The sequence below is a fragment of the Geotrypetes seraphini genome, chromosome 12, assembly GCF_902459505.1.
Source record: "Geotrypetes seraphini chromosome 12, aGeoSer1.1, whole genome shotgun sequence".
In the NCBI taxonomy this organism is placed as follows: domain Eukaryota; kingdom Metazoa; phylum Chordata; class Amphibia; order Gymnophiona; family Dermophiidae; genus Geotrypetes; species Geotrypetes seraphini.
This window is the reverse complement of record NC_047095.1, coordinates 80,369,874-80,397,259: the sequence shown is the minus strand read 5'-3', so window position 1 is coordinate 80,397,259 and position 27,386 is coordinate 80,369,874. Positions and strand designations below refer to the sequence as shown.

Below are 27,386 nucleotides of genomic sequence, written 5' to 3'. Positions count from 1 at the left end.
GTTGCCTTTGGTTCTGTAATCTACCAGATTCCAGAAACTTCACCATTCTCTGTTTTAAAAGTGTTTCCATTAGCTTGCTTACCACAGAAGTCAGAAATATCGGCCTGTAATTCCCTACTTCTGCCATACTTCCACTTTTGTGTAGAGGGACCACATCTGCCATTCTTCAGTCCTCTGGTACCACTCTCAACTTTAGAGAAGCATTGAAAAGGTCAGTAAGCAGAGCCACCAGAACTTCCCTAAGTTCCTCCAGCACCTTCATATGTACACCATTCGGCCCCATCGCTTTGTCTACCTTTAATTTAGCTAACTCCTCACGAACACAATCCTCTGAAAATTGATCAGGGTCTGCCACTCCTCCATCCTATGTTTGTCTTCTGTGGTCCCATTCTCGGAGTTTCAGCGGTAAACACAGAACAGAATTATTTGTTTCTTTATCAGCTTCTATATATTTCTCCCCTTCACTTTTGAGTCTCAGAATGCCACTTTTGTACTTCTTCCTATCACTGATATAGCTAAAAAATGTTTTGTCTCCCCGTTTACCGTATCAGCTGTTTTTTCTTCGATTTGTATCTTTTCTTTCATGCTGCTTATCCTAGGAATAGGAAATGGATTTCCTCAAGTCCATCTCAATAATGGTTTATGGACTTTTGTTTTAGGAAATTAGCCAAACATTTTTTTAAACCCTGCTAAGCTAACTGCTTTCACCACATTCTCTGTCAATGAATTCCAGAGTTTAATTACAGATTGAGTAAAGAAATATCATTTATTTATTTATTTCGATTTCTATCCCGTTCTCCCAGAAGCTCAGAACGGGTTTCTGGTTTGTTCTAAATCTACTACTTTATAGTACATGTTGTACATGCCCTCTAGTCCTAAAAGTTGTTCCACTGTCCTCATTACCATAAGCAAGCAAGCAAGGAGAAGAACAGGCCAGAGCACTACTGCAGCCCTGACATATGACCTGTCAGGTAGATAGACGTATATGCACTGTTTTCATGATGGTATCACGTCCTGTGTGGTTGCATGCCTTGAATAAAGGTTGGATTGCCCAAGTGGCACTAGGACAAAGGTAGAAGGGAAGACTGGGACCTGTTGCCTCTTCTCATTCTTGTTCAGTGATACTATGGTTTAGGGAGGAGAGACATATTTCAACGCTGTTTTGAGATGGTTCATACTGAGCCACAGTTGTGTGGTCAGGGAACACTGAAGTGACAGAAAATTGTGACTGACTCATGCTACTCCCTTTCTTTGCAATCCGTTTCAGAAATGTGCATACACAAAATGTGCACTGTACATTTCCATGTATGTACTTTTAGCAGATATATGCAGACTTGGGGGGGGGGAGGTGATGCATCCATTTTATAGAATGGCTGCGGCTGTACAATTTAGCCTCAAATTTAAAAAGCCCTTTTTCACTTACCTATCCAACCTATATAAAATTACCCTCCACATGTCTTTACGAAGCAAGCACTAGGTATATCATCTATGCACTAATGACATCGTGAGTACTTTTAGCAATAGAGAGAGGGAGGCAGAGTTGGATCGGGAAGGAAAAATGTACTGAAGTATTGAACGAAGGGTACTTTGAATTTCAAAGCAGGTGTGCATTACATGGGAACAGTAGTATCTGTGTTTCCCGCTAACCTGCATTATCCCTTTGAGAATGATCTCACATGACCTCTTGGAGAAACTAGTAATTGTCCCCTGGAAAGTTATGCAAATCACACTTATGAGTGTTTCAGCATTGCTATATTTTTCAGAGATTACATCCTTAAAAGCAGCAGCTCAATCAAAGCTACAAAGTACCTGGAAACAGAGCTGCAGCTGGAAAGAATAGAAACAGTTCATATTTTTCATATCTGGCAGCCGAGATTCGGTCGGCAGCAAAACCAACCTCCTTCGCACGTTCCACGAGACACTGCTCTGGGCCGCAAACCACTTGACTGATCCGATCTGTGCTTGCCAGACAGCTGCTGCAACAGGGCTGGCTGTTGATTAAATTTTTATACCTCCCTCATAGTTCTTATAAAGAAGAAGTCTTTTGATTCTTTAAGTATAGTACAGCTTGAGGGCCTAGCAAGGTCCCAATGCAATTCTATTGTTTCCATGAAATAGGACATTGGACAAAATATGTTCTCTCACTTCCTACCTATCGCTATTACATTAATCTGTTCATTCTTTAATTCTCTAATTCTATTGCTTTCCCTCCTAATTTCCTCTTATTTTCTTCCTACCTGCCATGTACCACTTTCTCCTTTTTTCTTCTTCCGCGTATCCTCCACCTTTTTTCTCTCTGTCCTGTTTCATTTCTTTCCCGCTGCCATTTTCAGTGAATGCACCATTTTGTTGTTCAAGTAGCATGTGTAAAAGACAGAATGCATAGGTTGTCTATCCCCTCCACCATCACTCAGGCTGCACTTGGGCTTCTGCTAGCCCCTCGGCGCTAGAAACAGCTTCCACCCAATCTCCAGCTGTCACCCTCCCTTGCAATCTTCTAACCCATCTGCTTAAATCTCCATTTTTGCCCTAGTCATATTCTTCTTTGACTTTTCCTCCTAGTTCATTCTATGATTATTCTCATTTTTGAGCTGTTCTCATACTTATGTATACTATATAATCCTTAAATTGTGCCTTAAAAATGATAATAATAAAAAGAATACAGTTATTAGTTGTAATTTCTTTCATTAGATCAAAGGAATTCAGTTTGGTTCATTCAATTTCTTTCTGTTCATTTACCAACAAATTAATGTTATTCTTTCCAAAAGAAATCTCTTCTGCCAATGAAATCTGCCTTCTTGCCAAGACAATGTGCCAGTATTAGGCTGTCTGAGGCTGAAGGATGATTTTTCTCGCACTGAACCAAGTTTCATTACATCAGTTGTTAAAACATCTCTGGTGAGATACCTGGAAACATCTTTAATCCTGCCCTGGTTTTGGGATCCCATCCCTAAATTAGGACTTGTTATAATTGTACATTCCATTGCGCAAGTATGTTAGCCAAATTATGGAGGGAAATAGCTGGTTTCTGGTGGAAAGCAGTGCAAGGGGACATACCTTGGAACATCTCCAGGGTAGGAAGAAAGAGAGGGAACTCTCTAAAGCTAAAAGGGGATAGATTCCGTACGAACGTAAGGAAGTTCTTCTTCACTCAGAGAGTGGTAGACACCTGGAACGCTCTTCCGGAGTCTGTTATAGGGGAAAACACCCTCAAAGGATTCAAGACAAAGTTGGACAAGTTCCTGCTAAACTGGAACGTACGCAGGTAGGGCTGGTCTCAGTTAGGGCACTGGTCTTTGACCTAGGGGCCGCCGCGTGAGCGGACTGCTGGGCAGGATGGACCACCAGTCTGACCCAGCAGCGGCAGTTCTTATGTTCTTATGTCTGACAAGTGGTTCTGAATTCCCATTAGGAAAAAATGTATAAGTTCTCCTCTGTTTTAGAAAAGAAAGAGACAGCAGACATTTTGTTGGGAACCTCTGTATAAGTTTTGTTGCTAAAAGAATGGAATGATGGAAAGAGACAGAGACCTTCCAGAAGGGTCTATACCTGGAAAGTGATGAAAAAGATCACACCTGCTGAACCTGTTTCTACTCCCACTATATTGTGGATAAAGCTGAACAAGATCATCGTGACTTAAGGTTTCCTTATAGCATGTCAAAAGTGCCTAAAATATATATTTTGGCTGAGTTTGACATTCTCTACCTCTCTGCTGTTATGGTATTCAATTTTTGTTGGCATTTTTGTAAAAATGGAAAGCTACATTCTACAATAAATGAAATTTAAAACATGTGGAAGGCCATAATCAAAACATAAGTCTGATTTGGACATAGGGCGTTAGTCGCCCAAACTCGGCAGGGCACAAATGTCCATTCTCAAAAAATACATCTAAAATATATATATATATTTTTAAAACATCCAGGCATTTGATTGTCCAGACTGCCAGGCCATCTATCTATACCACATTCTCATCCAATATTTATCCAAGTCCCAAACACCCAGAACAAGACCTTTTGGATGTGAGAAGAGCCAGCATTGTGATGGACTGGCCACCCAGACATGGCAAGAGAGCAGTGGTGCACTTTACAGGGCACTGCTGTGAACTTCACAAATAGGGTGCCACATAAATATCTCACCACAACTCCCATATAAGTAATGTTGAGCTCCCCCCAAACCCATTATACCCAGAGGTCTACCACCCCAATAGCCCTTATGACTTCAGGTGGCACCTATATGGCAGTACAGTAGGGTTTTGGGGAGCTCATATATTCCACCATTAATGTAGTGGTTAGAGTGGTTTATGAGCCTGGGTCCTCCTCTCTATAGTTCACTATCTCACCCTCTAGACTACTTAAGCCACCTCTATGCAGCTTTACTAGGCTTTCTTATACTAGGTGCTGATGTTCTGGAGCTAGGATAGATTAGCGGTATCCACGATAGGATAAGGTGGTTTGATTGGTCCAATGATAGCCCACGTTTTGGTGATCAGACAAGATTTATCTATATCTGACACTTGAGGTCCGTTTTTCCCCCTGGTCCTCTAATCTTCTAAATATTTAGAAATTTGAAGATTTGGAAGTCATTCACATCTATCAAGTCTGCCACAGTTCAGTCGATTTAGACTCTTTTGTGTGAGGTTCTTTACTTCCTAAAATTTCAAACCAGATCAGAAAGTAATTCCTTTGGATCTCCACAGGCAACAGAAATCTGAGACATAATTGACCACTCAAAGTATCACCTTTAAATTGGGAAAAGATCCTGAATGTACTCAGTAAGAGGATTCTTTGTTACATATTCTTCATTTCATATTTGAGCAGACTCCAGGAAGCCTTGATGCCTCCCATATTCACCTCCCTTCTATGATAATGGACTTCACTTACATTGTACAGCACTGTGGTCCATCCCTCCATAGTGATGCACTGGAAGACAGTCAGCACAGCGTAGAAGATGTTATCAAACTGGGTGATCCCATCATTAGGACCTATCCAGTCCCTGCAGTGATGCCCAGCTGGGCATTTTGGCACTCCACATGGGTGAGGGGGGTCAAGTTCTTCAAATTCACCTGCAGTCAAGGAAAATAAAACTGACATGTAAAGCAAATCTACTAAATTTAAGCACCAATAATGTGCATATGTTGCATAAGTCTAGCACTTACACATGTCCATGGAGTCAATAACTGAACATTGAGCGCGTGCTAGGTGCTACTCTGTAACCAGCGTGCATTATCACATAGCGCACAACTGCTGGGGGTACACACAGTGGTATAGCGAGAGTAGGAGGCACCATGTCCTTCTCTCTGCCCACCCCACCCCCGCTCCTTCTGGGCCCCCATGCCACACTCGCGCCCTGCCTTCTCACCTCTGTACCTCTTTAAATCTTTGCCAGCACGAGCAGCTTCCCCGGCCTGCTGCTCACACTGGCATTGGCTTTCCCTCTGATGTCACTTCATGATGCCCATGACCTGGAAGTGATTTCAGAGGGAGCCAGGCCAGCGCAAGCAGCAGGCTAGAGTAGTTGCTTGCACTGGTGAAGATTTTAAAGAGGTACGGGACAGGGAAGGAAGGGTGCGAGTGTGGCGTCGGGAGTGAAGAGTTGCTGGCACCCCTACCAAAACGGCGTCTGGGGCTGTCTGTCCCCTTTTACTACACTACAGGTCATACATGTTGGCAGGACATGGGCGTGTGATGGGTGTATTACCAAACAATGCATGCAACTTATAGAATACTATCAGTTGCATGCATTGTATAGGCGCACACAAGTATACACACTTATAGCAGCCATTGACATGCCATAACTTGGTGTGCTAAATTATTGGTATGCCCAGTGGTTTTCCACTAGGATTCTATAACAGCTTAAGCATGTCCAGAAGCTGTGACAGAATTGGCACTAAACGAGCCCCATTGTGGTGCTTGTATCTTGGCAATGATTTATACTGTAGAATTTCCTGCAATTGAATAGAAGTTAAAGGGACAGTAGGAACTATCTTTGAATAGCACTTCGTCAATACAAAAACAAATGCAATGGGATGAGTCTACTTTTTCTGGCTCTGGCAACACCAACTGTAACAGTTGAGCTTTATCATGACACTGTTATGCCAGTCCTTAGCCCAACAGTGGTATATCATATGCTGAAATAAACTGTAACTGAAACAGCTTGCCATTACAAGCAATGTGCACGTATCACAACAGTAATGGAGTGTCTGCAGAAGCCCATCAGCATTCCAATGAAGACCAAGCTGAAAAGGTATTCTGAGAGCAAATAAGCAATCCTAATTAGGACTCCTAAGAAGGTACTTAGCCTGTCTCTACCAGTTCAGATCAAGCAGTAGGGAATAGATTCAAGAAAGGGCACCATAAGTTAGGAGCAAAATAATCGAGGGCTAAGCAAATAGTTGCCTATGTTTTTACATCATCTGGGAAGGTAATTGGATTGTTTTTCAGACATGAGTGTAGAAGGGAAACTAAACTGTGAGTGGATGAACAGAAAAATAACTGTCTATTAAATATTGGAAATTTTTCTTGATGCAAACAGTGATGGATAAATTTGTTGAGCAGCTGGGCACATGATGGAAGGATATTGCAGATGGTAGGAGTCTGATCAACAGACAAGACTCTTGTTGCCATATCAAAGGCAGACAAAACACAAATTATATTTATTTATTTATTTATTTTATTATTTATATACCACTTATATCCTAAGTGGTTTTACATTCAGGTACTTTATCATATTTCCCTATCTGTCCCAGTGGTCTCAAACTCTATCTAGTGTACCTGGGGCAATGAGGGGATTACGTGACTTGCCCAGGGTCTGCAATTTTTTTAATCATTGAATTTGATTGCTAGTTGTCTAAGATTTGTTAAGTTTTTACATATTGATACTAGTTTCAAGTTTTTAGAGCACGACAGAGGGACAAAGTTTGTCTCTATTCCTATCAGCATCCCCACCCCATCCCCACATGCTTTGTCTCCATCCTCACCCCATGAGCTCTGTCCCCTTAATCATGAGTACCCCCAAATCTCAGCCTGCCATTGCCGCTTGAATGTCTCACCAACATTTCAAACTGAATATGGATAAAACTGAACTCCTTATCTTTCCACCTCTCACCATTCTCTATTTCTGTGGATAACACTCTCCTCCTCCCTCTCTCATCAGCTCACAACCTCAGGGTGATCTTTGACTCCGCTCTCTCCCTCTCCACTCAGATCCAACAAACCGCCGTTTCTGAATACAATTCAAACTCCTCTTACAAGTACATTAACTCTGAAGCCCTTCAATATCTCTCCTCACTTATCTCCCTCTTTGATCCCTCCCGTGAACTCTGTCCATTGGTTAAGTCCCTCTTATCTGTTCCCTCTCCTCCACCACCAACTCCAGATCCCGTCCCTTTTTTTCTGTCACGCCATATGCCTGGAACAGGCTGCCAGAATCAATATGTCATGCTCCATCTCTAGCAGTATTTGAATCAAAGCTAAAAGCTCACTTTTTTAAAGCTGATTTCAACTCTTCAACTCCCACTTGTATTGCTCTATGGTACAGCTGCACCTCGAATACTGTGTGCAGTTCTGGTCGCCATATCTCAGAAAAGATATAGCGGAATTAGAAAAGAAACAGAGATGGGCGACAAAAATGATAAAAGGGATGGGACGACTTCCCTATGGAGGAAAAGCTAAAGCGGCTAGGGCTCTTCAGCTTGGAGAAAAGATGGCTCAGGGGTGATATGATAGAGGTCTATAAAATAATGAGTGGAGTGGAAAGGATAGATGTGAATCGCTTGTTCACTCTTTCCAAAAATACTAGGACTACTAAGCTACTACTAAGTTACTAAGTAGTAGATTTAAAACAAACCGAAGAACATATTTCTTCACACAATCTGTAATTAAAACTTTGGAATTCATTGCTGAAGAATGTGGTCCCAAACACCCAGAACAAGAGCATTTGGATGTGGGAGGGTCCAGTCATGTAATGGACTGACTACCCAGACATGGCAACAGAGCAGTGGAGCACCTTCACAAAAAGGGTGCCAGATAAACATCTCACCAGAACTCCCTTATAGGTTATGGTGAGCCCCCCAAAACCCACTATACCCACCTGTCTACTACCCCAATAGCCCTTATGGCTATAGGTGGCACCTATATGGCAGTAGAGTATGGCTGGGGGGGTTGGTGGGTGCATATGTTCCATCATAATTATAGTGGTTAGAGTGGCTTATGGGCCTGGGTTCTCCTCTCTATGGTTCACTAGCCCACCCCCCAGGTTATTTAAGACACCTGTGTGCAGCTCTACTAGGCTTTCCTATACCAGGTGCTGATGTTCTGGAGACAGCCATTTACATTTTTATTCTGATCTTTGTGGGTGTGTGAGAGGGTCAGTGAACACTGGAGTAAACATAGAAACATAAAAATAGACGGCAGATAAGGGCCACGGCCCATCTAGTCTGCCCACCCCAATGACCCTCCCCTACCTTTCTCTGTGAATAGATCCCACGTGTCTATTCCATTTGGCCTTAAAATCAGGCACGCTGCTGGCCTCAATAACTTGAAGTGGAAGACTATTCCAGCGATCAATCACCCTTTCAGTGAAAAAGAATTTCTTGGTGTCCCCGTGCAGTTTCCCGCCTCTGATTTTCCACGGATGCCCCCTTGTTGCCGCAGGACCCTTGAAAAAGAAGATATCTTCTTCCACCTCGATGCGGCCCATGAGATACTTGAATGTCTCGATCATGTCACCCCTCTCTCTGCGTTCCTCGAGTGAGTACAGCTGCAACTTATCCAGCCGTTCCTCGTACGGGAGATCCTCAAGTCCTGAGACCATCCTGGTGGCCATTCTCTGGACCGACTCCAGTCTCAGCACATCCTTACGGTAATGCGGCCTCCAGAATTGCACACAGTATTCCAGGTGGGGCCTCACCATGGATCTATACAATGGCATAATGACTTTAGGCTTACGGCTGACGAAACTCCTGCGTATGCAACCTATGATTTGCATTGCCTTGGATGAAGCTTGCTCCACTTGATTGGCAGTCCTCATGTTCTCACTGACGATCACCCCTAAGTCTCGTTCTGCTTCAGTTCTTGTAGTGTGTGGGGGGGTCTTCACTTTTTTTCTGCAGTAACTTTGGATACCTATTTGGCACTTATACCTGTTTTTACATTGTCTAACTGCTAGGGATAAATTCTATAAATGGTGACCCGATGATAGGCATCCTACCACTGTCTAACCAGCCAATTGGGATGCACTTTTTTTTTTTTAAATCCCGAGGCAGGCTGCCTGCATTGTAGGCATCTTCTTGAGCCTAGGGAATCGTGTAGGGCTGCCTAAGCTCGTCCAAGGCTAGGCGTGGGTGTGAACTGATCGCAGCAAGGGAATCTCCCTGCCGCGATCAGTTTAGCGGCCAAAGCAGGGACCCATTCCCCCTCCTCCCCCCAAGACTACCGGTAGGAGGGATGCCCAGTCCCTCCTGCTGGAACACCGAAGCTGCCCCCCTACCCCTGAATGCCCACAGCAGGAGGAGTGCCGAATTTCTCCTGCCGCCAGCCCCCAACCCCCAAGACATCCCCCGGCAGGAGGGATGTCCAGTCCCTCCTGCTGGAACCCACCCCTCACAAAGAACATTGGCAGGAGGGATGCCCAATCCCTCCTGCCGGACACCCCCCCTCCCCTTGCAAAGAACATCAGCAGGAGGGATGTCCAGTCTCTCCTGCTGGAACCCACCCCTCACAAAGAACATTGGCAGGAGGGATGCCCAATCCCTCCTGCCGGACACCCCCCCTCCCCTTGCAAAGAACATCAGCAGGAGGGATGTCCAGTCCCTCCTGCTGGAACCCACCCCTCACAAAGAACATTGGCAGGAGGGATGCCCAATCCCTCCTGCCGGACACCCCCCCTCCCCTTGCAAAGAACATCAGCAGGAGGGATGCCCAGTCTCTCCTGCTGGACCCCACTCCCTCGCAAAAAACATCGGAAGGAGGGATGCCCAGTCCCTCCTGCCAGAATCCCCCTCCCAAGCCCACCCGGACCCCAAAGAACCATGTTTTAAGTTGGCCAGATGGACGAATGCAAACAAATTACACTGTGCTGTAGATTTTACTCTTAAAAGGGAACCAATCAAAGTAATCATAAGAATCTAAGGATAACCATACTGGGTCAGACTAATGATCCATCAAGCACAGTATCCTTATTCTAACAGTGGCCAATCCAAATCACAAAGACCTGGCAGAAGCCCAAACAGTAGCAACATTCCATGCTACAAGCAGTGGCTTCCTCCATGTCTGCCTTTTGCTCCAGAACCCTGCTATTCTAACCACTGTTACCATATCCTCTAGTAATGAGTTCTAGAGCTTAACTTTTCATTGAGTGAAAAAAATATTTCCCCCTATTTGTTTTAATGGTATTTCCATGTAACTTCATTGAGTGTCCCCTTTAAAATAGTAAAAAATCGATTCACTTTTATCTGCTCTATATCAATCAAATAGGATGGAATGTGACTACAATATTTTAAAGATCAGCGTACACATAATTTAAAGTTTGAACCTTATTTCAAGTATTCATCCAACCTGAAAAGAGACACAAAGGTATATTGCTCCTACCTGAATTGTTTTTGTAGCAAGCCTTATGCAGCTTGCCACTATAAAATTCTAGGCCGATGATGGCAAACATGAGGATTGCAAAAAATAGCAGGAGGCCAATCTGGAGAAGAGGCACCATGGCTTTCATGATGGATTTTAACACAATCTGTAAACCTAAAAGAAGAAAATGTAACAGAAAAGACACAGTCAATAGACAGGGCTTTAGGTATATAGGTGGGGCTTCTAAAAGTTGGCCAACACATAGGCATACACATACAAACCTATTGGGGAAAGGTTTTGGGATATATTTAGATTTTCAAAAGTATGCAAGTACATTTTCCCAGACCACATTTTTCCTGAGTCAGTTCTCAAGAGGAACATTTCCCCTTTGGTCATTGATGAAAATTTGTGGATGCAAAGAACCCACAGACATTGCAAATCAGTTCTTCTTTGAAAATTGTCCCCATTTGGAAATTACTCTCTGGCATATCTTGGTTGGAAAGTAGTATTAAGAGAGTTCATTGAGGGGGTTCATATTCACAGTTGATCCAGCTAACTTTGGGCCTTTTCACTAAAAGGTGTTAGGTCACAATACGCGTTCAGTGCATGATAAACAGGCTACTGCAAAACACATTACAGTATTTTACAGTATTTTGCCTGTTAGCGTGTGCTAACTCGCGCATTAGCTGTTTTTGTAAAAATACTTTCTGGATGGCGTGTGCCATGGGTAGAGAACGGGCATGGAAGAGTTAACCAGCTTGGTAGGCACTTATCACTTTGAGGTAGAAGCCTAATTCAAGATGCCTACCAGAAAGTAGGCATGGTTAAGGGGTAGATCGTGGGTGTCTTTTACATGTAGGTGGCCGATTTGGACTTAGGCGCACTCATTTAGGCTAAGAAAACCTGGGCATAAAGAAGGTGCACCTAAGTTTAGGATGCCTATCGACGCCTAATCCCACTTTAGGTACCACTAAATGCAATTCTATAAAGTGCACCTTTTTATAGGATAGCACTTAGGCCCAGATTCACAAACAAGTCAACTTACATTAGGCGCTGGCAGGCACCTAGCTCGCGCCTACCAGTGCCTAATGTAAGTGGTTTAATTGGATTTAAGTGGCGTGATAATTGGTCACAACATTAAAACCCAATTAAACCCTCGTTAAAAAATAGCTGCTGCTATGTGGCCTCCGGGACCGGTGCCTAGGTCCCTGGTGGCTAGTGGTACATAGAGATGGTGAAGCCCAGAAGTGGCATTTATTCAATTTTCTATACCCTTATCCCAAGGGAGCTCAGAACAGTTTACATAAATTTATTAAGGTACTCAAGCATTTTTCCTCATCTGGCCCGGTGGGATCACACTCTACCTAATATACCTGAGGCAATGAGGAATTAAATGACTTGCCCAGAGTCAAAGGAACAGCGTAGGATTTTAACTCTAACCACTGCGCCACACTCTCCCAAAAGCGGCACCTGACTTCGGCGTCACTCTACGCTGCTGGCTGCGATTCTGACAGGACCCTAGCTGCCAGAAATACAGGCCTGTTAAACCCTTTCCGGCACCTAGGGTCTCTTGATCACTGCAATTCTGGAAGTGGCGCTTTTCTGTGATCGACATGCAGCAGGGTCCCGTTTTATAGGTGCCTGCAGTGACTGACACCACTTGCAGAATCAGCCCCTTAGTGCCCCACTACTCAGCACCTAACTTTTAGGCACCATTTATAGAATCGGGCCATAATTGGCTAACACTGAGCTAATGCAGGTGCATTTAATGCATCCTATATAGGAGGCAGTAAGGAACAGACTTTGGTTTTTTTTGATTGGCATGGTAATTGACTGCACCAGTTTTCTGCCAATCAAAAAAAAAAAATAATAATAAAATTACCAATTAAGAGTTCTGTGTGGAATTTTTAGGATACCTAGCAACTCTTAAGTTGAGGCACCTAGCGGCATCTAAGGGGAGAGTGTGGCACAGTGGTTAAAAGCTATAGCCTCAGCATCCTGAGGTTGTGGGATCAAACCCACGCTGCTCCTTGTGACCCTGGGCAAGTCACTTAATCCCCCCATTGCCCCAGGTACGTTAGATAGATTGTGAGCCTGTCGGGACAGAGAGGGAAAACTGCTTGAGTACCTGAATAAATGCATGTAAACCGTTTTGAGCTCCCCTGGGAGAACGGTATAGAAAATTGAATGAATGAATCTAACAATGCCTACCTGATAATCAGGCATGGTTAGGGGCAAAGAATAGACGTAGTAAACTCAGGCGTCACTAGGCATGTGAGATAGGCCTAACAATGCCTAAGTTCACTTAGGCACCCCTAAGTGTGATTCTATATGCAGTGCCTAGCATTTGATTGACAATTTTGTGGCGCGCCATTTATAGAATCTGGACCTAAGTGCTCCCATACTAACCTTTTACGGGCAACACATGCTAATGTGAACATTAGTTTGTGACCTGAAAAAACAAAAATCCCAAAATGCCTTAAATTGTGCTGTGTTGAATCTGGGCTTAGTGATTAGGAAAGTCCCACATGAAGATGCACTATGCCCAGATTTTAATGCCCTTCAGTGAAAGGGCCCTTTGAAAATTAGTCAAACAAACCTTGTCATTAGAAAAATCTCCCCTCCCCGTCTCCCCGCTGAACGTTTACCAGGCAAATCTTTGTGAACTCAAAATTTAGCTATAGAAAAGGAGGTAGCGCTAGCAACAGTCCAAATTTGGTTGGTCAATGCTGATATTTAATGTTGACTGGTCAAAGTTATCTCGGTAACCATGATTGGTTAACAAGCAGGCCTAATTTCAACCAATCTGGCCACTTAACTTCAGTCCAGTCTTATTCAGACCTAATATCTAGTTAAAGTTAACTGGACAATGTCCAACTGAGCATCAGCTTCTAAGATTTAAATTTCTCACAAGAATCAGAGCTATGCTGGCAATACTGCAAATTAAATGCGGAGGATACATATTCCATAACACTAGGGCTATCTTCTCTAGACTATCAGGATGTTCTAGCATTTGCAGCCCAGATATTCTAAAATGCATGAGATATTCATTCTTTTTAACACATACTTAAATATTGCCTGGAAGCTTAGTTATACTTAGAAAAATCAAATAGTACCAGTCTAACGTTCCACTGGTAAGAGGCTAGTATTTTGCTTATCAACTCATTAGTGACTCTCAACTGGGAACCTTGGTGGTAAATTTCCCTTCCTTGTCATACTGATAATGTACTTTAAATGCACCTTATAGAGAAGGTGCATTCAAATTTCCAGACCTTACTGGGCTACATATTATTTTGGCTTTATTTCTTACTATTTGAATTGGTTATGACAACTTCACAGGATCAATATTGAAAATAGTTTCTACTTAATTTGGAGGGGGGGGGTTAATCAAACAAATCCTATACTGCTGCATACGTGACTCTCACTGCATATTATGCAGTTTATCTTGATGTAAACCACCACTCTGAACCATAAGGTATGGTGGGATATAAATAAAGCTATTATTATTATTATTATTAAACCAATCCTCTTAACCCCTTAACTAGCTTGTTTTTAAGGATCATGAATATAAATAAGATGTATTTGCTTGAATCTGGCATGCAGATCTATGTCAAGCATACTCACTGTGAATCTTCTGCAAACAGGGCCGGATTAATGAATAGGCCCATTAAGCACATGCATAGGGGACACTATGAGGGGGAGCCCACTGAAGGAGGATGACTCACCTTGCCATTTTTTTAAAATGGCACCCCCTCCCCCGGCATCAACGGTAATAGCTCCCCCCCCCCCATCAACAGCAACACGGCCGGCTCTGTTACAAGAAGGTTCCGTGATGACTGCGTCTGCCGGTCCATCCTCCTCCGACATCACTTACTTGCTCCAGAAGAAGTGACATCAGAGAGGGATGGACCGGCAGACAGTCATCGCAGGACCTTCCTGTAACAGATCCAGCCGCGTTGCCGTTGATGCCGGGGGGGGTGGACGTTGCCGTTGATGCGGGGGGGGGGGGGAGCATTGCTTTCAGCTGTTCTAATTCTGCATAGGAGCTCAGAGGGCTGAGCTGCAGCTGCAATGTTTGGAGAGGGAGAGAGAAAGGAGCATGGAAGGGTGGTGGAGGGAGATAAAGGGGGCAGGATGATATGGAAGGGTGGTGGGAAGGATGGTATGGAAAGGTGGTGGAGGGAGAGAAAGGGGGCAGGGTGGCATGGAATGATTGTGAGAAGGATGGTATGGAAGGGTAGTGGAGGAAGAGAAAGGGGCAGGGTGGTATGAAGGGAAGGGAAGGAGAGGAGAGAGATGCCAGACCATTGGAGGAGGGAAGGGAAGAGGATGGATGCCACACCAATGGGGGAGAGGGGAGGGAGAGATGGAAGGGAAAGGCAGAAAATTTCTTGAAGAGGCATAGAGAAAAGAGCAGATGCCATATGGAAGAGGCAGAGAGAAGGCAGACAGTGGATGGAAGGAAGAGAATGATGAGAAGATGAGGAAAGCAGAAACCAGACAACAAAGGTAGAAAAAAAAATTCTATTTGTTTTATTTATTTATTTTTGCTTTAGGATAAGGTATTATTGTAGCTGTGTTGATAATTGTTTATTAATAGAAAATGGAAATAAGATGATACTGTTTATTGAACTAATTTTAATACATTTTTTACTAATTCAGAGACCATAACTCCTTTCCTTAGGACAGGGATACTGTAACAGCAGTATAGTCTGAAGAAAGAGTTTTTAACCTCCGAAAGCTAAGTGAGAAATGTATTAGTCCAATAAAATGATGGGCCCTAAATTTTCTTCCCGCCATGCCCCATGCCTCCTATCTATATGCAAAATATAAATTGGTGGGCTTCCCAAAGCCCTGTCAGCTGAAGATCTCTTCCTCTAGGAAGGAAGGGGAGTTTTGTTCAGAGATGATTGGAGGTTGCATAGAAGAAAAACTGTACACCGGCACTGGTATTGTAATCTTTATTTCTTTTATTTTAAAATTCAAAAACAACAAAGTGGAAATAAAGAAGTAAATAAGAAATGGGTAAATACATGGGGGCGGGGCAGTGTACTTGTGTGCCTAGGGGCCCTCAATGAATTAATCCTGCCCTGCCTGCAAACACTAAATGATTTGGGGGTAACAAAACATAGATTTTAAGAATCACTCTGCTATGTGATCTCCCATGGGATTTTATTTCTTGAAACACCTCTGATCACTGTTCCCTATAAGCCAGGGATCTCAAAGTCCCTCCTTGAGGGCCTCAATCCCAGGGCCGCCATCAGGGCAGTACTACCAGTCCTGCATTCAGGGGCCCGGAGCTGACACAGGGCCCGGGCTCCCCCAAGGTCCTAGGTCACAGTTCTTCAACCGCCGGTCCCAGTGGCGTACCTAGGGGGGAGGGGGGGGCGGTCCGCCCCAGGTGCACAGGAGAGAGCTGGACGGGGGACCCGCAGAGTTAAATACATTTCGAGCCGCGAGGCTCGTCTTCTGTTCCTATCTGCCCTGCTGCTCACTTATAGCCGATCGGAAGTGTTCCCCGATGTCAGCGCTGACGTCAGAGGGAGGGCTTAAGCAAAGCCTGCCCTCCGACGTCAGCGCTAACGTCGGAGAATACTTCCGGTCGGCTATTTGTGCGCTGCAGGGCAGGCAGGAAACAGGAGACAAGCCTCTCGGCTCGAGCTCCGTTTTGCTGAGAAAGTTACAAAGATGGGCTGGGAGGCAAATGCGGAACACAAAAGGGGGGAGGGAGTGCGTTTTGGACACAAGGCATGAACTTGGAAGAGAGGAAGGGAGGGAAAGAGATGCTGAGGTGGGGGAGGGAATGGGTTTTTGGACACAGAAAGCATGAACTTGGGAGAGGAAGGGAGGGAAAGAGATGCTGAGGTGGGGGAGGGAATGGGTTTTTGGACACAGAAGGCATGGACTTGGGAGAGAGGAAGGGAGGGAAAGAGATGCTGAGGTGGGGAGGGAATGGGTTTTTGGACACAGAAGGCATGAACTTGGGAGAGAGGAAGGGAGGGAAAGAGATGCTGAGGTGGGGGAGGGAATGGGTTTTTGGACACAGAAGGCATGGACTTGGGAGAGAGGAAGGGAGGGAAAGAGATGCTGAGGTGGGGGAGGGAATGGGTTTTTGGACACAGAAGGCATGGACTTGGGAGAGAGGAAGGGAGGGAAAGAGATGCTGAGGTGGGAGAGGGAATGGGTTTTTGGACACAGAAGGTATGGACTTGGGAGAGAGGAAGGGAGGGAAAGAGATGCTGAGGTGGGGGAGGGAATGTGTTTTTGGACACAGAAGGCATGGACTTGGGAGAGAGGAAGGGAGGGAAAGAGATGGTTGTGTACATGGGGAATAGAAGAAAGGAGAATTTTTGGTCATAGGGAGGGAGTGAGGTACAGATAGTGGCATACCAAGGTGGGGGAGGGTGGGGGGACAGTCCGCCCCGCCCCGGGTTTACATCCCAAGGGGGTGCACAGCTGGCCACCCTCCAGTGTTCTCCCTAGGCCGGCAAACTGCAGCTCTTTAGCCACTTGAGTGCCACCGCCGCCATCGGGAACAGGCCGGCGCCAAGTTCTCCCTGCTTTTCCCTGTGGGGCCGACCAACTCTCGCCACTCGCGTCAATTCTGATGTCGGAGAGGACGTTCTGGGCCAGCTAATCGCTGCCTGGCTGGCCTAGAACGTCCTCTCTGACGTTAGAATTGACATCGGGTGGCGAGAGTTGGTCGGCCCCGTGGGGAAGAGAAGCAGGGTGAACTGGGCGCCGGCCTGTTCCCGATGGCGTCAGTGGCAGCCTATTCCCCAGTGACGGTGGCAGCATTTTCCCAATGGTGGTGGCATAGGGGAGGGCAGGGAGAAAGAAAGAAAGGGGGGGGACAGGAAGCCAGAAAGAAAGAAAGGGGGCAGGGTGAAACAAAGAAAGAAATGGGGCACAGAGAGAGAGAGAGAAAGACAGACATACAGAAAGAAAGGGGGCATGGAGAGAGAAAAATAAAGAAGGGGACAGTATGAAACAAAGAAAAAGTTGGGGGAGGGAATGAGGTCTGGAGGAGAGGAAGCATACAGGAAGCTGAAAGAAGGGAAGAAATATTGGATGCACAGTCAGAAGAATAAAGTGCAACAAGAGACTGATGAAATTACCTAATGAAGGTAGGAAAAATGATTTTATTTTCAATTTAGTGATCAAAATGTGTCTGCTTTGAGAATTTATATATGCTGTCTATATTTTGCACTATGGCCCCCTTTTACTAAACTGCAGTAACGTTTTTTAGCACAGGGAGCCTATGAGCGAGAGCAGCATGGGGCATTCAGCGCAGCTCCCTGCGCTAAAAACTACTATCGCGTTTTAGTAAAAAGGGAGGGGGAATATTTGTCTATTTTTGTATAGTTGTTACTGAGGTGACATTGCATAAAGTCATCTGCCTTGATTTCTTTGAAAACCCGCGGAATATAAATGATAATTAACATTTTCTCTGCGTACAGCATGCTTTGTGTTTTTAAAATTTTATTGTTGGTAGATCATTTTGACTTGGCCACAAAGGTAAGGGGGAGGGAGGGAGGGGAGCTGCTGAAAGACATCTAGTAATCCTTGCAGGCTTGACTGTGCAGGGAATTATTTTTGTAAAATCATGTTTTGTTATGTGACTTGCATTATTTAGACTTTAATTTCTATGAATGAATAGAATGAAAATGATATAAATTACTTGCTTGTTTTTATGTGCGTGCGCTGAAGGAAAGTGGAGAGAGAGTGGGCTGAGGATGCTGAAGGGAAATGGGGAAGAGAGTGGGGAGAAGACGCTGATTTATAAATTGACAATTGTACAGAATATTGTTTCTTTTTTATATTCATCCATAGCTGCATGTTAATGATGTGCTCATATGCACTTATTTATCATCATAACATATACATCATCATTAACATGCAGCTGTGGATGTGTAAGGACAGGCTGAGGAGGATGGATGGGAAGGAAGGAAGGTGCACATATCAACATATCGTACATTTTTAACATGCATGATGCAGCTATAGGCAAGCTGAGGAGGATGGGATCATATAGATGTGTATGTTCAGATATGCGCTCAGATGTGTAGTTTTTTTCTGATATATTTATTAAGCTTACAGTATTTATAAAAACACATTTAATACTTGTTACAAAAAAATATTGTGCAGGATGGAACCACCGAGGAAATAGCAGAAGGGACTCATGAGGATACCCAGCTCACAACGTCAAATCCAGAGCACGCAGACCGGCCCCCTCGGAAGGAATGAAGAGTGGTAGTCATTGGTGACTCCATGCTAAGGGGCACCGAGGGACCGATTTGCAGGCCTAATTTGCAGTCAAGAGAGGTCTGCTGTCTCCCTGGAGCCAGGATCCAGGATATTACCACAAGCCTAGACAAAATTCTAAAACCTAATGATCATTTTCCCATGTTTCTCATCCATGTAGGCACAAACGACACTGCTAGGAATGCCACAGAGAACATCCCCAGAAATTTTGGAGCGCTGGGAAAGAAGTTGAAGCAGATAGGAGCACAGGTGGTCTTTTCATCAATTCTTCCAGTAAGAAACAAAGGCAGAGCTAGAGAAGAGCGTATTCAACGGACTAACGAATGGCTCCGAGAATGGTGCATAGAAATGAACTTTGGATTCCTAAACCACGGCGAGACGCTCCAGGGACTACAAGGACCAGACGGACTCCACCTAACCAGAAGAGATAGAAGCGTATTTGGACATCGATTTGGACATCGATTGGCCCGCCTACTCCATAAGGCTTTAAACTAGGTAAGTTGGGGGAAGGTACATACTTATATCCCAGAGCAGTAAGAAACCACCCTGAGGAGGCAAGTCGCACTCATACTACCAAGTCTAAGGTAAGTACCAATGATATCCACAATAATTCAGGGAGAAATATCACTGATAATTTAGGAGCCACACTAGCTCGTAAAGGAATCTCTTCACAGATATGGAGGGCTATGTATGTTTGGGCAATAAAATTCTAGCATTAGAGACTGAGATAACAAACGCCGATCTTGACGTGATAGCGATATCCAAAACCTGGTTCACGGAATCGCATGGGTGGGATATGGTTATACCAGGGTACAACCTACTTCGTTGTGACCGAGAGGGTAAATTGGGAGGAGGAGTAGCGCTATACACTAAGGAAAGCATCAAAACCACCAGAATCACAGATGTTAGATACACCGGGGAATCCCTCTGGGTGAACCTGGCCAGAGGGAATGAAAAATGCCTATACCTTGGGGTGATATATAGACCTCCCAGGCAACAGGAGGACAAAGACATGGAATTAATCGAGGACATAGAGAACATCACACTGCGTGGGGACACAGTAATGCTAGGAGACTTCAACATGCCAGATGCAGATTGGAACACACTCTCTGCGACTACGGGTAGCAGCAAAAGAATATTAACCTCCATAAAGGGTGCACGTCTCAAGCAATTGGTATTGGAGCCCACCAGGGACCAGGCGTTGCTAGACCTAGTTCTCACCAACGGAGATAGTGTCACGGAAGTCTCAGTAGGAGACACACTGGCCTCCAGCGACCATAATATGGTATGGCTCAACCTCAAGAAAGGTTTCCCTAAGACAAACACAGCAACAAGGGTTCTCAACTTTAGAGGCACAGACTTCAACCGCATGGGAGATTTTGTCCATCAGGAGCTACATAAACAAGCAATATCTGACAATGTGGAGGATATGTGGTCGTCTCTGAAGTCCATCCTACACGAAGCAACAGACCGATACATAAAGACAGTAAGTAAACGCAGGAGAAACAAAAAACTCCAATGGTTCAGTAAAGAAATTTCAGACCTAGCTAAACAGAAAAAAGACACATTTATCACCTACAAACATTTAGGCAGAGAGGGGGGCGAAAGAGGACTATCTAGACAGATTTAAAGCTGTCAAAACAGCAGTCAGAGAAGCCAAACTCCGAATGGAGGAAGAGCTAGCACGGAAAATTAAGAAAGGGGATAAATCTTTCTTCAGCTATATTAGTGACAGGAAAAGAAACAAAGATGGGATAGTACGCCTGAAGCAATCGGACGGTAACTTTGCAGAATCAGTTTCTGAGAAGGCAGAACTACTAAACAAATACTTCTGTTCAGTGTTCACCCGCGAAGCGCCGGGAGCTGGTCCACAGCTGCAGACGGGAGATAACCAGAAAGACCCGTTTCAAGATTTCGAATTTACCCCCAGTAGCGTCTATGAAGAACTATCAAGACTCAAAGTAAACAAAGCCATGGGACCGGATAACCTACACCCCAGAATGCTCAGGGAATTAAGGGAAGTCCTGGCAGAACTATTATCTGTTCTTTTTAATCTTTCCCTAAGCACAGGAAGGGTCCCCTTGGACTGGAAAACCGCCAATGTAATCCCACTCCACAAAAAGGGCTGCAGGACAGAGACAGCAAACTACAGACCAGTGAGTCTCACGTCTATAGTGGAAACACTGATCAAACAGAATCTTGACACAATCCTAGACGAAGAAAAACTGCGTGATCCACACCAACACGGGTTCACCCAGGGTAGATCCTGCCAATCTAATCTGATTAGCTTTTTTGACTGGGTTACTAGACAACTGGACGCCGGAGAGTCACTGGACGTAGTATATTTGGACTTCAGTAAAGCATTTGATAGCGTCCCTCATCGAAGATTACTGAACAAGCTGAAATCGATAGGATTAGGAGACACTCTAACTACATGGGTTGGGGATTGGCTGAGCGGTAGACTTCAGAAGGTGGTGGTGAACGGTACCCCATCCGAAGCATCGGATGTGATCAGTGGAGTGCCGCAGGGCTCGGTCCTGGGCCCGATTCTATTTAACTTATTCATAAGAGATATGACGCAAGGACTTAGAGGAAGGGTATCACTGTTCGCCAACAACGCCAAACTTTGCAACATAGTAGGCAAAAGCTTATTACCTGATAATATGACACACGACTTACTGTTGCTGGAACAATGGTCAACTACTTGGCAGCTGGCTTCAATGCTAAAAAATGCAAGATAATGCACCTGGGTAAGAGAAACCCGCATAGAACTTATGTACTAAATGGTGAGACCTTGGTTAGGACCACGGCGGAACGCGACCTAGGGGTGATCATTAGTGAGGACATGAAGGTTGCCAATCAAGTGGAGAAGGCTTCCTCCAGGGCAAGACAAATGATGGGGTGTATCCGCAGAGGTTTCGTCAGCAGGAGACCTGAAGTTATGATGCCGTTGTACAGATCCATGGTGAGGCCTCACTTGGAGTACTGTGTTCAGTTTTGGAGACCACACTACCGAAAGGACGTGCTGAGGATCGAGTCGGTTCAGCAAACGGCCACCAGGATGGTCTTGGGGCTCAAGGATCTCACGTATGAAGAAAGATTTAAAAAATTGCGGCTGTACTCACTTGAGGAAAGAAGAGAACGGGGAGATATGATTGAAACATATAAGTATATCACGGGACGCATCGAGTCAGAAGATGATATCTTCTGGCTCATGGGACCCTCGACCACCAGAGGGCATCCGCTGAAAATCAGGGGAGGGAAGTTTCATGGCGACTCCAGGAAGTACTTCTTCACCGAAAGAGTAGTGGATCATTGGAACAGACTCCCACTCCAGGTGATAAAGGCCAGCAGCGTGACGGATTTTAAGAGAAAATGGGATACTCACGTGGGATCTTAAAGGGAGTAAATTCAGGGGAGGGGATACTTAGAATGGGCAGACTTGGTGGGATATAGCCCTTTTCTGCTGCTTTTTTCTATGTTTCTATGTTTCTACTTCTAGCCTACAAAGGTCAAAAGAAATCCTTAACTGAGATTTTACATTCAAAAGTGAATTATAGCTACTAGCACTATTATTTATTAGTTATTTATTATGCAGATGTTTGTTAGTTTGTTATTAGATCAGTATTAGACATATGTTAGTTTAGAATAGATAGGTATAGATTAGTTTAGTTTAGCTGGAGGGACTCCGCACCGTGGAGCAACCGTGGGAAATCATGGAAACTGAGGATATCACCAGAGAGAGCCACATCAAAGAGCAGGTTAGAGAGCTCGAGAGATTCATCGAGGAAGCCTGCAAGATGGTGGAGACACAGGAGCACTAGCAACCTAGAGGGGAACCAACAGAGGAAAGACAGAACCCACCAGACCCCAGGGGGGAAGGATATTGCGTAGGAACTGAGCGAGCAGAAGAGGCAGAGACCCAACAAAACCCGGAGGAAGGATTGGAGGATCGAGCCACTGATACAGACCTGAGACCCAAGAGGAAGCTGAAAAAAGGGAAATCTGCAGTCATAGTGGGAGACTCAATCCTGAGGGAAGTGGACAGTCACGTAGCAGGAGGCAGAGAGGACAGACTAGTGACATGTCTCCCAGGGGCGAGGACAAAGGACATCTCCGACAGAATCGAGAGAATCCTTGAGGGAGCTGAGATGGAGGAGACAGCAGTGATAATCCACGTTGGAACCAACGACGTCAGCAGAAGGAACTACAACAGGACCACACTGACCGAGCAGTTTAAGATCCTGGGGAGGAAACTGAAGCTGAGGACAAGGAAGATAGCCTTCTCAGAGATCCTGCCAGTTCCGAGGGCGGATGCAAGGAGGCAGACCGAGCTGCAAGCAATAAACAGTTGGCTGAGGAGATGGTGCGATGAGGAGGGTTTCCACTTTGTACGAAACTGGCCAACCTTCCTGGGGAAAAGTAAGCTCTACAGGAGAGATGGACTGCACCTGAGCACGGCTGGAATGAGGATGCTGGCACGCAACATCCAGAACGGCATAGACATGACAAGGGGAAAGCCGAGAGTTGATCCGACATCGACACATCGGACTAGAGTATCAAACAAGGATACTGAACTGGGAAAAGGCGATAGAGGGACTGAGTGGACATTTTTTAGAAAAAAACCCAAGGACAATAGAGGGACTGAGTGGACATTTTTTGACAAAAAAACCAAGGACGCAAAACAGGGGGCCAAGGAACAAATGAAACTAAAGAGCGTAAAAAGGAGGAAACAGCCTGAGCCAGAGGGACATACAAAAATGGAGAAGCAGGCTGAGGACGAGTTAGATGCACCACAGGAGCAGGGCGAGGACGAAACAGACACACCACAGAAGGAGGATGAACGAAATGAGGCTCCGGGGCTGACCAACCATGAAGGGGTAGGCAGGAGCACCAATCCACGAGGAAAACAAGCAGAAAAGGTAAACAACAGGGACTTAACTTGCCTATACACAAATGCTAGGAGCCTAAAAACCAAAATGGGGGAGCTAGAAGTTATAGCCAGCAAGGAGGACCTAGACTTAATTGGAGTCACAGAGACATGGTGGTCCGAGGACAATAAATGGGATGTGGTCCTACCAGGGTACAAACTCTATAGGAGGGACAGGACACATAAGAAGGGTGGAGGAATAGCGCTATATATAAAGGACTCCATTCCTTTAACCAGGATGGAAACAACAGTAAGGGCGGACGGCTTGGAATCGTTATGGGTTAAGCTGACAGGAGGAAAGGGAGCAGACATAAAATTGGGGCTCTACTACCGCCCACCAGGACAACTGGAAGCAAACAACCAGGACCTGGAAGCTGAATTGAGGCAGGTATGCAAAAGCGGAAGTGTGGTGGTGATGGGTGACTTCAACTACCCTGGGATAGACTGGAAAACTGGACACTCAAATTGCACGAGAGAAACAAAATTCCTGGACCTGAGGGACTGTTTCATGGAGCAGCTGGTCAAGGAACCAACACGGGGAGATGCCACTCTTGACCTAATACTCAACGGGCTAGGGGGACCCGCAAAGGACGTGGTAGTACTAGAACCATTAGGAAACAGCGATCACAGCATGATCCAGTGCAAGATAGAAATGGGAGCATCAAAGGTGAAAAGAACTACAACAACAGCATTTAACTTTAGAAAAGGAAATTACGAGGCCATGAGGAAAATGGTGGGAAAGAAACTCAGCAACAGCTCAAGGAAGATGGAGACCATAGAGGGTACTTGGGCCCTACTTAAGGGCACGGTGCACGAAGCACAAAACCTGTATGTCCCCAGGTTCAGGAAAGGGTGCAAAAAAAATCGAACCAAAAACCCGGCGTGGATAACAAATGCGGTGAAAAAGGCGATAAGAGACAAGAAAACATCATTTAGAAAATGGAAAAAGGACCAAACAAAGGACAACCAGAAGCAACACATAAGGCACCAAAAGGACTGTCACCAAGAGGTTAGGAAAGCAAAAAGAGAATATGAGGAGAGGCTGACGGGGGAAGCAAGAAACTTCAAACCATTCTTCAGGTATGTGAAGGGGAAACAACCAGCCAGGGAGGAAGTGGGACCGTTAGACGATGGAGACAGGAAGGGAGTAGTAAAGGAAGAAAAAGAGATAGCTGACAGGTTAAACAAGTTCTTCTCGTCAGTCTTCACGAGAGAGGACACATCCAACATCCCAGAACCTGAGGAGCACATAAACGGAAACCCTGATGAGAAGCTAGTCCAACTAGAGGTAAACAAAGAGGATGTTCTCAGAAAGATAGACAGACTAAAGAGCGACAAATCACCAGGTCCGGACGGCATCCACCCAAGGGTATTAAAAGAACTGAGAAACGAAATAGCAGATACACTAAGCCAAATATGTAACCTATCCTTAAAAACTGGGGAGATCCCAGAAGACTGGAAAATAGCCAATGTCACGCCCATCTTTAAGAAGGGATCAAGGGGTGACTACAGGCCGGTGAGCTTGACCTCGGTTCCGGGAAAGATGATGGAAGCACTAATCAAGGACGCAATCTGCAAATACATAGAAGGCAATGGACAACTGAAGGCGAGCCAGCACGGCTTCTGCAAGGGAAGATCGTGCCTCACGAACTTACTGTATTTCTTTGAGGGAATAAACAACCAGGTGGATAAAGGGGAATCCATAGACATCATTTACCTTGACTTCCAAAAAGCCTTCGATAAGGTACCTCACGAAAGACTACTTAAGAAGCTATGGAGCCACGGGGTGCAGGGGGATATCCACCGATGGATCAAACACTGTCTGGCAGGCAGGAAGCAGAGGGTTGGAGTAAAGGGCCATTACTCAGACTGGCAATGGGTCACGAGTGGAGTTCCACAGGGGTCGGTGCTGGGATCAATCCTGTTCAATATATTCATCAACGACCTGGAGACGGGGACGACATGTGAGGTTATCAAATTTGCTGATGACACCAAGCTTTGCAGCAGGGTTAGAAACCCGGAAGACTGTGAGGTCCTGCAAAGAGACCTAACAAGACTGGAAGAGTGGGCAAAAAAATGGCAAATGAGTTTTAATATAGAGAAATGTAAGGTCATGCATGTAGGGAAGAAGAACCCGATGTTCAGCTACAAAATGGGGGGATCACTGCTAGGGTGATGGTGGACACAACATTGAAAGCATCAACTCAGTGCGCAACGGCCTCAAAGAAAGCGAACAGAATGTTGGGTATCATTAAAAAGGGTATCTCGACCAGGACGAAGGAAGTCATCATGCCGCTGTATCGTGCAATGGTGCGCCCACATCTGGAGTACTGTGTCCAATACTGGTCGCCGTACCTCAAGAAGGACATGGCAGTACTCGAGGGGGTCCAGAGGAGAGCAACTAAATTGATAAAAGGTATGGAAAACTATTCGTATGCTGACAGGTTGAAGATGCTGGGGCTCTTCTCCCTGGAAAAGCGGAGACTTAGAGGAGACATGATAGAAACCTTCAAAATCCTGAGGGGCATAGAGAAAGTGGACAGGGACAGATTTTTCAGACTGTGGGGAACCACTAACACAAGGGGTCACTCGGAAAAATTGAGAGGGGACAGGTTTAGAACAAATGCTAGAAGGTTCTTTTTTACCCAGAGGGTGGTGGACACATGGAACACGCTTCCGGAGGTTGTGATAGCCCAGAGCACATTGCAGGGTTTCAAGGAAGGTTTAGACAAGTTCCTAAAAGAAAAGGGGATTGAGGGTTACAGATAAAAAAGAAGAGGCAGGTTACAGAAACGGACAGGAACCACATTACAGGTCATGGACTTGACGGGCCGCCGCGAGAGCGGACCGCTGGGCGCGATGGACCAATGGTCTGACCCAGTGGTGGCAACTTCTTATGTTCTTATGTTCTTGGGTTAGGTTAGGGCCCTGCTGAAAGAGTTTACCTTGACGTGGTTGCAGGCTTACAAATCTTTTGGTCAGAGTGCGGCGACAGAGAAAAGTATGTGTGTATTCGGCTCATGGAAGAAGGGGGGTCGGGGGGAAAGGGGTGCGTGGGGGGCCCAATAGGATTGCTCAGTAAGGGACCCAGAAATTTCTGATGGCGGCCCTGCTCAATCCAGTCGGGTTTTCAGGATTTCCCCAATGAATATGCACTGAAAGCAGTGCATGCACATAGATCTCATGCATATTCATTGGGGAAATCCTGAAAACCCGACTGGATTGCGGCCCTCAAGGAGGGACTTTGAGATCCCTGCTTGAGCAGAAGTTATCCTCCACCTACAATCCTGCCATTGGGTGATGCTGTTTCACTCTCGCATTTTCAAAAGTGACAGACTGACAAACTCTACAGGATGTCAGGGAACCTGTCTATCTCTTGCATTTGAAAACACAACATCGTAACATTGCTTCCCATTGGCAGCAATGCAGTTAGAGGACTCCTGCTCAGCTTAGAGTGAACAGTGTCTCTGATCACATAAAAACATCACAGTAAAGCATTGCAAAAAGCATTGCAAAAAGGAAGGTCTAAGATAGGCCACGCTGAGTCAGACTGAGATCCACTGATTCCAGCAATCTGCCTAGAGGGATGGAATTTACTTAATGACCTCATGAAAATCAAAGGATGCATA

The 27,386-nt window shown here is 45.2% G+C and overlaps 1 protein-coding gene across 1 annotated transcript in view; it reads right to left on the bottom strand.

Annotated features, from left to right (window-relative positions):
• The window catches only part of CACNA1E (calcium voltage-gated channel subunit alpha1 E), a 791,083-nt gene that overhangs the window by 447,624 nt on the left and 316,073 nt on the right, over positions 1-27,386 (bottom strand). Inside the window, exons 5-6 of the mRNA XM_033915447.1 lie at positions 10,587-10,739; positions 4,881-5,062 (exon numbers count right to left, since the gene is read on the bottom strand). Of these exons, the coding sequence (XP_033771338.1) occupies positions 4,881-5,062; positions 10,587-10,739 (335 nt within the window). The remainder of the gene's footprint in view (positions 1-4,880; positions 5,063-10,586; positions 10,740-27,386) is intronic.